Genomic DNA, 12,975 nt, shown 5'->3' with positions numbered 1-12,975 from the left:
CCACTTACGTCCAAGTTCAAGTTCATTTATATAGGACATTTACTGCAACCTCAGTTGCTACAAGTGCTGAACAATAAAACAACTACAACATGAAAAAACTACACAGTAAAACAATAATAACAATAATAACATTACATTTTATTTATAGGCACCTTTCTTGACATTCAAGGTCACCGTACAGATAAAAACAAGGTAAAAAATAATAAAAGAAAATGACAAGTAATTAAAAATGGAAAAAATCAAAACAAACATCAACTGATTAGGACACTGTCCAGACTTGTTCACAGAGAGAAGGCAAACCTGAACAGGGGGGTTTTTAGCTGTGACTTAAAGTGTGCAAGTGAACTTATATTGTAAAGACCGGGGGGGTAGTGATTTCCACAGCTGGGGGGGCGAGCAGCTGAATGCTCTCACCATTGCTGTGCTGAGGCGACCAGGAGGGACAGTGAGATGAATAGATGAAGATCTGAGGGTACGGACAGGAACAACAATATGGAGAAGGTCAGAGATCTATAAAATAAACAATAAACAATAGAAATATGGAATAAAAAGTAAAAGCAAGCAAATATCAAGCTTAACTGTGATTGAAAGTGCAAAGAAGTGGGTCTTGAGCAAGGACAGTCTAGACAGCTCTAGTGTGAAATGAAACTGTTCCACAACTTTGGAGAGGCCACCGAAAAAGCTCTGTCACCCTGGATTTGAGCCTGGAAGACGGGACCTGGAAGACGGGAAAGTAATGCTTTACCAGTATGCTGAGGGTCGTTGTCCTGCTGGGAGTTAAACCTCTGTCCCAGTCACACAAGACTGAAACTAATTTTCTACAAGAATTTCCCTTTGCTATTCATAATTCAGATTCCCTGACCCACAGCATAATGCTGCCACCACCATGCTTTACTGTGATGATGGTTTCTCATGGGGTGATGATAGGTGTTGAGTTTGTGACTGATATAGTTGTCTTTGATGATTAAAGAGTTTGGTTAAGAGGACTTTTTTTCCATATGTTTTGGGAGTCTCTGATGTGGAGCTTTCCAGCTCCTTCAGGGTTACCCTTGGTCTCGTTGTTGCCTCTCTGACTGATGTCCTCTTTGCTTGGTCTGTAAGTTTTGGTGAATGGACATCCCCAGGCATGTGTGCTATATTATTTCCATTTTATGATGATGAATTTAATGCAGCTCTTTGGGATTTTCGATATTTTTCAGATTTTTTAATAATCCAACTCTAATTTGAACTTCTCTACAACTTTGTCCCTTACCAGTTTGGAAAGCTCTTTGGTCTTTCTCATTTATTTTTTAAGTAATGTGGGAAAACACGAGTCAGGAATAAAATCATAAACCATTTTAGGCTAATTTAGTTACACAGTTAAAAGTTTTTTTAAATGTACCTCTTTTCTCCACAGCCACATCAGCTGACCGCTTCTATCGCATTGATAAGGCTCAGGTAAGAGATGATCACCTGAGTTCAGAAATCACTGAGCCGATTATTCATCGTCTCAGTTTGCCTTTTTTCTGCTCTGCGTTTGCAGGAGCACCTCCACTTTGTGACAGAAATATGTCAGGATGAGGTGTTCATCCTGGACCACGAGGGACTTGCGGTGAGCCAGGGCTCATCAACAGGGATGCCTGATCTGGTGGTGGAACCAACAGCTGGGTAAGATGATAGAAAGAGGGGACGCAGTATATTTGGAAACCTTTTTTCAACCATTTCTCAAGTTTCTGTATTTAACATGCGGCTCCTATGCTTTCTTAAAAGAAAAAAAAAGTAGAAAATATGTAAGTTTGTGTTTCCAGACCAGGATAAGTATGAAAAGGAGAAAATAAATTTCCAAGACTTTTTAATATTCATGTTTTTATAGATAAAACTGATTAAAATGCAGTTTACATAGATTATATAAGATATTAACATAGCCTCCAGGAGTTCACCTCTTGGTGAAACTCGACTTTAGCGTTGTAGCCATTAACATCCATGTTTTTGAGACCCACAAACACTATGTCAGCCCATACCACTAAATCCAAAATTGATAAAAGCTGCAGTCAACTCCTCAAAGGATGTCCACATAGTATAAAATTATGATCCAGCCTTATATGTTCTGTCAAGCCCCACCATTGAGAGGAAGAGGGTCAGCACAGTTTTATTAATGATTTCTTGTATTTCATGAGAAAGGTTTAAAATATATAAGCAAATGACAGTTTCACTATGAAGTTTCAAAATCATTTAATCCTCTAGAAGTGGTATTCCCAATGCGCAGTTTATATCACTAGATGTCACTAAATCCTACATGATGGACCTGAAGTGATATTTAATGGGATGATATTTGGGTTCTTTTCCCACATTCTTGTATCGATATCCACTCATTTTTTTGCAAAAAATATTTACATAAATTCAGATTTAAAAAATTAGTTAAATATCACTCAAACAAAAGATTGTCAGGACAAACAAAGACATTAGTAGAAAGCCATTTGAATCATTTTAAGTTATTTTCTCCTATTTTATACACAGAATCAATAATGAATAATAAACAGCCATAAGTAATCATATAATAAATACACTGTTGTAGCTGTCTTACAAGAAATTGCTCATTTGAAGTCATAATTAAGAAATATTATCTTTTAAATAAATATTTTAAAGCAACATGCAGCTGCAACAAAGATTATCAAACTAAGAAAAGCAACAAATTCTCAAATAACAAATTGTTTTTTTGATTATGTTATCTTTACATTAGTTCCAACTCACTACTCCGCAGTTCTAAAACTATTATGTTTCAATAATAATCTTATTAAAGAGTAACCCTTTGATCATGTTCTTGTTTTATACAGTACATGAAACAAAACGTCCTAATAGATTTCAGATAATCAGTAGTAAAGTTTTATATTTACATGCCATATGACATGCTGGGCTTATGTAACACATTTTATTTCCTGCTTGCAGTGTTCCCTTGACACCTGACGAGCAAGGTATAATACAGACACGCACAAACACAGCACATATGCTGATTTTCAAATGTCAGTAAATTGTTTTGCCTGTGTAGTTTGCAGTGTCGCCTTTTAGAAAACTAAAAGTGTAAAATAAATTGTACTTTAGTTTCACAGAATGATTGCATCCTGTTACGCATGTTTGTGTGGTTTCTGAACAACACTCACACTCCCATAAGTAAACCTGCTGAGTAATGCCAGCAGCTGCACAAAGTGAAAGTAATGGTGTTTTTTTTAAACAGGTTTCAGTTTCTTTAAGCACCTCCCAGCCGTTGACATGTCTAGACTTGTTTGTTAAAGAAGAAAACATTTGTTCGCATGTTAATAAGTCATGGAAAATTCTGGGACTTACCACTTTAGTGGACCCATTGTTCCTCTTCCTCATGTTTTGGTTTACAATTACATTTGTTTACTTTAACTACGCCACAGCCTGCAAACTACAGAGTATCTCTCTGTTAGTTATTTCTATGTGGTCTGATGACCTGCTTTGTTACAGGTAGATCATATGTTTGATCTACTGTAAGGCCACAGTTGTCACAGAGCATACTTAGGTGGTGTTTGATGGCTTGAGACGAGAAATATTCTTCCATTATAACAATTCATTTGTATGTCTGTGTGTTTTGTTTTTCTTATTTTTTTTAGCACTTCTGACTGCTGCCGGTTCTGGGGATCTTTCTATGGTAAAGTACATTCATACAGACAAACATTAAAGCCAGCAGACCGAAGCTCAGGCTTTTGACCCATTTGTGACACTTTGATATAAACACACAACAAAGCTTTAAACCTGTTCATGTACTCCACCCACTAATAATATTTATTATGATCAAACACAGACTCACTTCATTACATCAGGCGTCTCTCTTCTTGTCATATTATGAAGAATACAGGTTCCTGGCAAACAGAAACCTCACTATTATAAATAAAGAATAAAAAGAAAGAGAAACAAGTGTTAGACCAAGTCAGGTCTCAATAATCTACTGGATATATTATAGCTGCATCTCTAGGGAATCTGAACTCTAGAAAGGAGCATTTCAGTCAAAACAAGATTTCTGTGGTTTCTGTGATGTTGTTTAGCTCTGTTATCCTCGTCTCTCTGATGTTTATATTACCTCTCATGTTATACCAGAGATCATTTGTGTTAGCAACACTTGTCCCTGTTTGGGCCTTTTAAAGAGAAAGAAAGAAGGGGAAAAAACAAACATGCAAACCATTACACAATAAAGAAACACCAACTTTAAACAGCACAGACAAATTATTAAGAAACAATATGAACCGAATTTCTATTATCTAATATATGTAAAAACTCACACAAACATAATCCACAAACAACATGGCTGCTGACTCGATGACTGTTTTGCTAAACAGGACATAAAACAGAAACTAATGCCCAGAAATCAGCAGGTGTGCTGTCAGTGTGATATGTGATGCCCCAGATGTCACAGCTGGAGAGGAAGGCTAAACCCCGAGAGACTTGAAATCTGAAGAGTGTTGCACAGTTTCTTCATCCTCCATCAGTGTACACCTGCATCCTGGCAGCTTCATGCTAACGGAAACATAATATAGAAGCAGTTCCACAGAATGAACTGCTCTCAGACTTACACGGTTTTGTGTTATATATCCTTCCTGGACATCTATAAAATATCCAGGATTATGTTCTCATGTAAAAACAAGCACCACACATGGTTATGTTTAAGGTTTACTGTTTACTGTATTGCCTGACAGGAACGCTAACTCAGTTAGCTTCTTTAGCACCGGTCAACAATGGCTGCAGCTTACTCTGACATAATATACACATGGCCATTTATCATGAACATATGAGCTCATTTAATATGTTTAAAATAAGTTTTTTCTCGGTTTCTCTCTCTAGCTGTCAGAGTGTGTGCGTCGAGGCGTCAGTTTGTTGGTGAGAGACTCTGGAGGCTGTTCAGCTTTACATATAGCTGCACAGAATGGACACACAGAGGTGGTCAGCTACGTGCTGCAACAAGGTGAGAAACTGCATGGTGCTGGGAAACGGGGTTAAATGACGAACAATGTTTGAATATTAAATCATTTTTTCCATCCTTGTTTCCTCTGTTTCTCCTTCCTCAGGGTCAAAGGTTCTTCTGGACTTAACAGACAGAGAGAAGTATGTTAGATACTTTCTTTTTATTCTGGTATAAAGTATATCTATATGTTCATACGTGAAGTTATTGTTCGTCATTGTGTCCATTGACTGGGTGGGAACTCACACAGCTAATCGAGTACTGTACATCAGTATGTTGGGGATATGCACAGTAGCTTACGGGACTGCAATGTAGAAAACAACTTGTTTTTTACAAAGATTCTCTGATAACCTGTGACTGTGTCTGTTTGTCTGTAGGGGTGATACTGCTTTGCATAAAGCAGCTTCTGAGAAGCAGCACGCAGTGTGTCGATTGCTGGTTGAGGCCGGGGCATCGCTAGAGAAGACCAACTTCCAGGTATATCTATGACTGTATACAAAATCTGAGACTTAGTTCCTATGAAGTTATGAGTCATTTCAGAGCTGGTATGCAAATGATTTACAGGGAAACAGTTTCACATGCCCTCAGGTTGTGTCCTCCATTCTTCTTTGCTGCCTTTTTTTATGTTTTATTCTGGATTTGTCAGCACTTTTGATGTCAGGAATTAATAGAAATGTTAAAATAGAAGCAAAGGTTGCGCAAAACAAATAAATATAAGTTTCACGTTCTCTTGTACAAATTCTTGTTCTGCTCTCATCATACAGGATGTTGGTCACATCTTTCTTTTTCATCTCTGCAGCATGTCTCTGTTTAAGGAGCTGAAATAAATCAGTCTTTGATCTCAACTTTGGTAGAAACAGAATTTGAACTATGTCTGGAACATGTTTAATGTCTGAAGCCGCAAAACTGAACCACTTCCAAACAATGGAGCTTCTTTAGGAATGAGCTCTTCGTTTCTCGCTGTCGTGTTTTGTTTTGTTCTTTGTGTTTCTGTAGATTCTTATGTAGATTATATGTAGATTCTTGAGGGGAGGGTTGAGCCTGTAATTAACTACAGAAGCCCAATAACAGCGTTGGTGGTGTATATTAATGGGGAAAAAAATCCAGAGTTTCATATAAAACAAATCATCACAATGACAAATTAGAATAAATCAATAAGTTGTAATAATTTTAAGGAAAAAAAAAGAAAGAAAAATTAGTCACACACTTCCAAAGAGGTTTGCAACTTGACAGATGATAGTAAAAATCCATTGCATTGCAGGTCAGATACATGTGATCATGTTATTTTGCAGCTGTTAAGGAGGAAATACAGAATTCTGGTTTTAGGAAGCTCATAATGTTCTTCTTTGTTCACCCTGTCTAAGAGAAACTTATTAAACTTGCTTCATGTTACTTCCACCAGTTATATTTCTCCAAAAAAGTGTGTTTTCTATGATAAACAGGACTTGAAATGTTTATTTTTGAGTAAACAGAAATGAGGTACACATTTCACTGACTAAATCCACCGATTTCCATCTTTCATCCTGCATTTCCATCTGTGCATGGAGCTCCTGCTGCTTGTCCTCATATTTACTTTTATTTTATTTAAGAACAACTCATAAAGCAACAATAGGCATATTCACCTTCAAATTACAAATAAACTTAACGTGTGTTTGCATGTCCACCAGGGGAAGACGCCTGCAGACCAAGCAGAGGGAGACTCTGAGCTCACAACTTACTTGAGCTCCCAGCAACATGCATCACCTGCCACTCACGAAGACCTGGAGACAGCTGTCTGAGGCTCACACACTTCCTCTGCACTCTGGACTCTGCACACAGTCGAAGCACAGAGTAACCGGGAGGGAAAAGTGTGTGAAAAGTGAAGCGTCTGGATTTTGACGCCACAGACGCAAAGACGAAACCAGAGGAGCGATGAACTGCCTCAGCTCGCAGCAGCACTGCAGTGGAGATTTTAATGGTCAACTATTTATTTGTATTTATTGATTCATAATCTATTTATTAGTTGTGCTGATTGATTAACTGGCTGTCTTTACTTTTAACAGTTCAGGATGCAAGTGCAATTTGACCACACATCGTGAGCTCTGCTGTTCGTCTTGTAATGGAGTCGTTTTGGTCACATTTTACTCAGCAAGACTTTTACAGTGGTTAAAAAACAAAGTATAGATAGAATAAGTATATTTATCCCATAAAACCTGTGTGCCAAAGACATTACAATGACGTGGTGTCATATCGAGTTCACTTATGTTCCCAGCATTAAGCACGCTTCTTGTTTTCCATGTCCTGATAAAGCTCCACACTTCACAACCTTACGACACTCCTTCACATGCTGCTTCGTTTGCCATCTCTGAGTCACCACTGAGCCACAGCGCAAAAAAAAACACATGAAAAAATCCCATAAACAGTCACAACATATCAATTTTACCATAGCTGGAACTTTCCCAGAAGACTTTCTTAGCAAGTAACTGTCGTTTACTGGCTTACAGAAAATTCCAGTGTTAGGGATTATCCGATAATAATGCAGCCTTTTTGATTTATATATCTACACAGAAACCCTGAAGCCATCTTTCAGTTCCTTCAGTATTTCCTGGACTTAATGGCTTTAGTCCAAAGCTTCCTTCTCTTTAGCTTCTGTTGAAAACAGACCGATTAGGAACAGAAAATTTGAGAATAAAGCCGCTCGATGAATAAATTGAAGCAGACCAGGCTGCTCCCATAGTTACTAAAAAAAGTTTAGGAATAAGTTAAAACAATCCAAAATATCGTTACTATGACTGTAAAAAAATAAATAAAAAAAGGGAGATGCACCAATACCACGTTTTTTCAAAATGAATACAAGTAGTTGCATTTGAGTACTTGCCAATACCGAGTACTAATAAGAATACTAAAACATCCTATTACAATTTACTGGTTAGAAAAGGTAAAAATTTTTAATATGGCATGAGTAATACCTTTGTTATTTGTAAGTTAATGTGTTTTAAAAATGAACACATTAGTTCCACAGATTAATCTCTTTGTGTTAATGCGTTTTGACAGTCCAAGTATTTTCACATTGGTATGGGGTTCTGTAGTATCAGAATACTTGAAAGTACACTTGGGCTGATACTGGTATCGGTATCGGTGCATCGCTAGTAAAAAGAATCAGAGAGTGAATGTAACAGCTGTGACTGTGGGAGAAATTAGTGTCAATTATTCATGTTTCTGTTCTCCAACTTGCCTTTGTGGTTTGTCTGGTTTGAGTTTTGAAGCCTAGAGATAATATTCATCACCAGTTTGCAGTTCTTAAAAATTGTCATGCCAAATACGATGCAGGTGTTTTGTGTTTCTCCCAGAGTTATATTTTTATCATGGAAGGTTTGACAAGATCTATACATGCTACGTACTCAGTAGAAGACCTGTTCAGTCAGGACAAACTTCATTTTGCTGGTTTTTAAAGTGTTAATGTCAGATATTATGCCCTCCATTAATCATTAGAAAATAAATAGCAGAGGTCTTTTTGCCTAAAATGTACAGATTTCAAAGATTTTGTCATCTTGTTTTGAATGATGTAAAATTTTAACTTCATGAAAGTGTCAAGTTGATCTTTTGGAAAAGCCAGGAAGCAGTTTTAACCATTTTCTGTATTTTTTTTTTTTTTTTTTTTTGTCAGCAATATCTGAAATTACACCAGAGTAACACAACAGAAACAATAATGAACAAAGTATAACTGAACCCACCGCATCATTCAGTGATGGACCAGAGGATGCTACAGAGAGGAGACCAGTTTCTGCCCAGTATGGAGGAGATGTTAGACCAGTGTGTTTCACAAAGCAAGTGTGCACCGATAAGCCCTAACATTACAGCCACCAACCAGTAAAGTGAATGACTACTCAACTGCTGGGAAAGTTAAAAAAAAAAGGGAGGAAACAATCACTCATCAGGACAGTCACAGACGTTTGACTCTGTCATGTTAAATGATCATTCAAATTCCCAACTAGCCATATAGCAATCCTGTTCCCAGTAAACCCATCTACAACCCACAAAGCTGAAGAGATACACTCAGATGTCCTTTGTCCACAAAGGCTGGAGGAAGCGGACCTATTCAGTGTTAGACAGGTGGTCTTAATGTTATGGCTGATCGGTGTGTAAAGCATTATCATTGTCCTGTTACTTCCAACAAATCATCTGAAACAATTTTTTTAAGTTTTACCGCTACATTGTTTGTAGTACTCCTACCTAGCAATGCTTTTCACATGCTAAGTATGTGTGTGAGTGTGTGTGTGTCGATGAGACTCATTCCATATTCAATCTGAAACGTAACATCTGAGCAGCGTGGAGAGATTTAGCTTTCAGTGCAGTGTGTACTTCAGTGTTTGTTAACACAAGGTGTGACCTTTAGTGTTTTCATGCATATCTGGTGTACACATGGCTGAGCATGTGTGTGTGTGTGTGTTGCAGCGTTTATCCCAGAAAAAATAAAATAACATCTGAGCCATATTCAATGCAATATGAGTCGATGACATTTGTTTTGCATTTCTCTCTTAATCGTTTACATTACATTAATGTTTTTGACATAGTCGACCATTTAGCACTGAGGAGTATTGAATATGCAACATTACTCAGTGCTGGTTGAGTTTATGATTGTCTTGTTAGTTTATTATTTTCTTCTTTTCTGTGCATTTATGTTAAAGGACTGAAACAACCCTGTGAGGTCTTCTATGACATGAAATGTAAACTAAAATTATATTTACAACGAACGGAGCTTTCCCAGGTCTTCTGCATGTAGCCATTGTGGAAGTTTCTATCTATCAGTAATTTAATGTTACTCAAAAACCTTTTCATTGAACATTGTTTAGCTTTAACTAAATATATATTTTTTGTGTGTGTGTTATTCAGTAAAATAAATTAAATTAAAATCCCCTGAGAGGAAAAATAATTGTTCCAGTGGGCGAATGCTGTTAGTAGGAGTGACTATGTATTTTTCTGTTTTGCAGCTACTTGAAGAAGCCTCTGACTGAACACTGTTGTTCCTCACTGTGTTGAGTAGAAGATGTGAAAATTTGTTATCTACACAAGATTTTTTTTTAAAATACTGCATGACTTCCGCAGTGGCTACATCTGTTAAATTACCAAGAGAGCTTCCTTTGAAATAGGCAAGATCTGCGCTGAACCGTGAACGGTGATGACTGCGACCGAGTCAGGCCCGTTTCAAATGACATACACACAAGCTTCTTATCAATTTTTCTATTAAGTAGAAACATGACTGTATTAAAGTGTGTCTCATCAGAGTTGGTTATGCATGGCATTTTCTTACCTCCTTGGGATTTCTTTTCTAATAAGAATGACATTGTTGTTTGAACTATTAAATTATAGTTTAAAAATTTATAGCTACATTTCTTCTAAGGTTGGGCATGTATTGAGTGTTTTTGTTTTGCTTTTGTATTTTATTTTTCTGCTGTTGATGATGATGATGGGATTACTTGAAGTTTGTTTTATTCATTTGTTTAAAGAATTTATGATGCTGTTTTGTCTTTGACCATGTTTTCTGTTTAACTCTTGGGGGAATTCTCTTATTATTGTGACTTCCTTATTTATTTGCTATAAACACGCCTGTTCATCTGACTTTGGATGCAAAGTGACTCAGAAGTGGCTCCACACTTCACAATTTCAGTGTTTTTCAGTTCTTTATTGACAAAGAGCATAAGTAGCTGACTGGACCGCACATGTATTTACATTATTATAGTTTAGTATGTGTACTGTATATATAAAGATTATCATTACAGTACAGAATCAGTAAAATGTCAAATAAAGATCTTTACATCAAAACATTTCAAATGCAGCATCAAGACAGAGTTTTCAGTACTGCAATTTTTCCATTTTAAAAGCTCAAGCTAACAACAGTTACCATGTTTATGTTCACTACACTGGACTTTTTGTCAGCATGTTGCCTTATTTACACTGAAATTGGTAACATATTACACAAAAGTCAGAAAAAGGACTATGATCTCATTTCCTGTCTACATTTTAATGATTTATAAACATTTAATAAGCCAAAGATGTCAAAAGCAGCTGTTTGGTCCAGGATCACCAGAATCTACAGTTAATATCACATAGTTAAAAACTCTTAAAAGGGCTGATTTAGTCCTGTGATGTGGTTTAAAACCACACTAAAAGTGTTCCTATACATTGTGTATTTATACACACACAAGTGTTAGCAGCTGGGTAAAAATTACTTTTCTGAACTAAGCCAGTGACAACTCAGGGTTGAGACCAGGAGTCAGAGTTGTAGTCTTATACGCTTCACCTACCACCATCCTCCCAAAAACCCATCATTGCCATGTCAGAACTACAGAAGAGTGTGGCAGCTATCTTCAAATCAGGGCTATTGATTTAAAAAATTGATGGAAAGCAGAGAACCCACTTTTGCTAGTAGTAGTGTACCGTACACCTGGATTGTTGATTAAGATCTATCAACAATCCAAGGTTGACAACTTGATTTTAAGAGCCCGAGTCTCCAGGTGTTTACCAATGCTGACCCTTTTATCTTTGCTACCAAACAGAATAATCTCAGTTTTGTCTTCATTTAATTGTAAAAAATTCTCCCTCGTCCAGGTGTTTAATTGCTCTAGACACTGACACAATAAGTCTATTGGGCTGCAGTTGTCTGGTGACAAAGACCCATAAAGTTGTGTATCATTTGCATAACTTTGATAATTAATGCTCAAGTTCTGTAATATTTGACCGAAAGGGAGCATATACAAGTTGAACAGAAGAGGTCCAAGGAATGACCCCTGGGGGACTCCACAAGTCATGGCCACTCGCTCAGATTCATAGCAAAATAATTCCGGCTTTCTAAATAGGACCTGAACCAGTTAAGGACTTCTCCAGAAAGTCCAACCCAGTTTCCCAGCCTGTGTAACAGGATTCTGTGATCTACAGTGTCAAACGCAGCACTGAGATCCAACAGAACCAGGACTGATACTTGACCAGAATCAGTATTCAACCTAATGTCATTTAACACTTTGACCAACGCTGTTTCAGTGCTGTGATGAGGTGATAACTGAAATTTATCAAGATTTCCACTTTCATTTAAAAAGTCATTAAGCTGGTGAAATACAACTTTCTCAATAATCTTGGAAATAAAAGAGAGGTTAGAGACAGGTCTATAGTTGTTCATTATAGAAGCATCTAGAGTCCTTTTCTTTAGGAGTGGCTTACTAGCAGCTATCTTGAGAAAAAATCGGATGGTATCATGTCCAGAGTGCATGTTGTTGATTTCAAATGCCAAACTGTTTCTTCTAGGATTTTTAAATCAACTATTTTAAATTGCGACATAACATCAGAATTATTTCTGGGTTTTAGACACAGACTAGTGTTTTTGTTTGACTGTGTGGAATTAATATTTTGCCTAATTGTTTTAATTTTTGGCTATAAAAGTTGGCAAATTGGTTGCATTTCTCAGTGGAAAGGAGCTCTGAGCTTATCTGTATAGCGGGATTTGTACGTTTTTTTAGTCATAGCAAACAGTGCAGGAATTGTTGACGTTCCTGTTAATCATTTCAGATAAATGCAGCTCTCTGACCTTACACAGCTCATTACGCAGGCTTTGTTTGGACAGCACAGAGTGAATCAGAAGCTTATTTTTCTGCCATTTCCGCTCAGTTTTTCTGCATCCTCTTTTTAGGCTGGTGACCACAGTGGTGTTTCTCCATGGTGTTTTCTGTTTGCTCAGGTTGCTCCTGGTTCTTATTGGTGCAACAGCATCCATTACATTCAAGATTTTCAGACTGAAATGATCCAGGAGTCCATCAACTGACTCTGCACTGGTTGTTGGTAACATAGCTATGGCCTCCACAAACTTGGCACTTTAGTTCTTTCATTAATGTACCTCTTCCTAACCGAGGAGCAGGTTGGTTGGACATTCTGAGTGATCAGTAAATCAAATAAAATACAAAAACGGTCAAACAAGACCAAATCAGTGACCACAACAGAAGAAATATCAACACCCTTTGAAGTAACCAGGTCCAGAATGTGACCTCGAATGT

At 37.1% G+C, this 12,975-nt stretch overlaps 1 protein-coding gene across 5 annotated transcripts in view; it reads left to right on the top strand.

The window, feature by feature from the left end:
- dgki (diacylglycerol kinase, iota) overlaps positions 1–10,552 on the top strand; it is an 81,389-nt gene extending 70,837 nt beyond the window's left edge. For all 5 annotated transcript variants that reach the window (XM_041977125.1, XM_041977128.1, XM_041977127.1 and 2 more), the window contains 8 exons: positions 1,397–1,437; positions 1,523–1,647; positions 2,926–2,951; positions 3,612–3,649; positions 4,837–4,957; positions 5,061–5,097; positions 5,332–5,431; positions 6,622–10,552. In XM_041977125.1, coding sequence (XP_041833059.1) covers positions 1,397–1,437; positions 1,523–1,647; positions 2,926–2,951; positions 3,612–3,649; positions 4,837–4,957; positions 5,061–5,097; positions 5,332–5,431; positions 6,622–6,732 — 599 coding nt within the window. In that variant the 3' untranslated portion in view covers positions 6,733–10,552. The remainder of the gene's footprint in view (positions 1–1,396; positions 1,438–1,522; positions 1,648–2,925; positions 2,952–3,611; positions 3,650–4,836; positions 4,958–5,060; positions 5,098–5,331; positions 5,432–6,621) is intronic.
- Positions 10,553–12,975: the final 2,423 nt, after the last annotated feature.

This window comes from Melanotaenia boesemani, chromosome 23, assembly GCF_017639745.1.
Source record: "Melanotaenia boesemani isolate fMelBoe1 chromosome 23, fMelBoe1.pri, whole genome shotgun sequence".
Taxonomy (NCBI): domain Eukaryota; kingdom Metazoa; phylum Chordata; class Actinopteri; order Atheriniformes; family Melanotaeniidae; genus Melanotaenia; species Melanotaenia boesemani.
The sequence above is the reverse complement of the archived record's forward strand: the minus strand, read 5'-3'. Positions and strand labels throughout refer to the sequence as shown.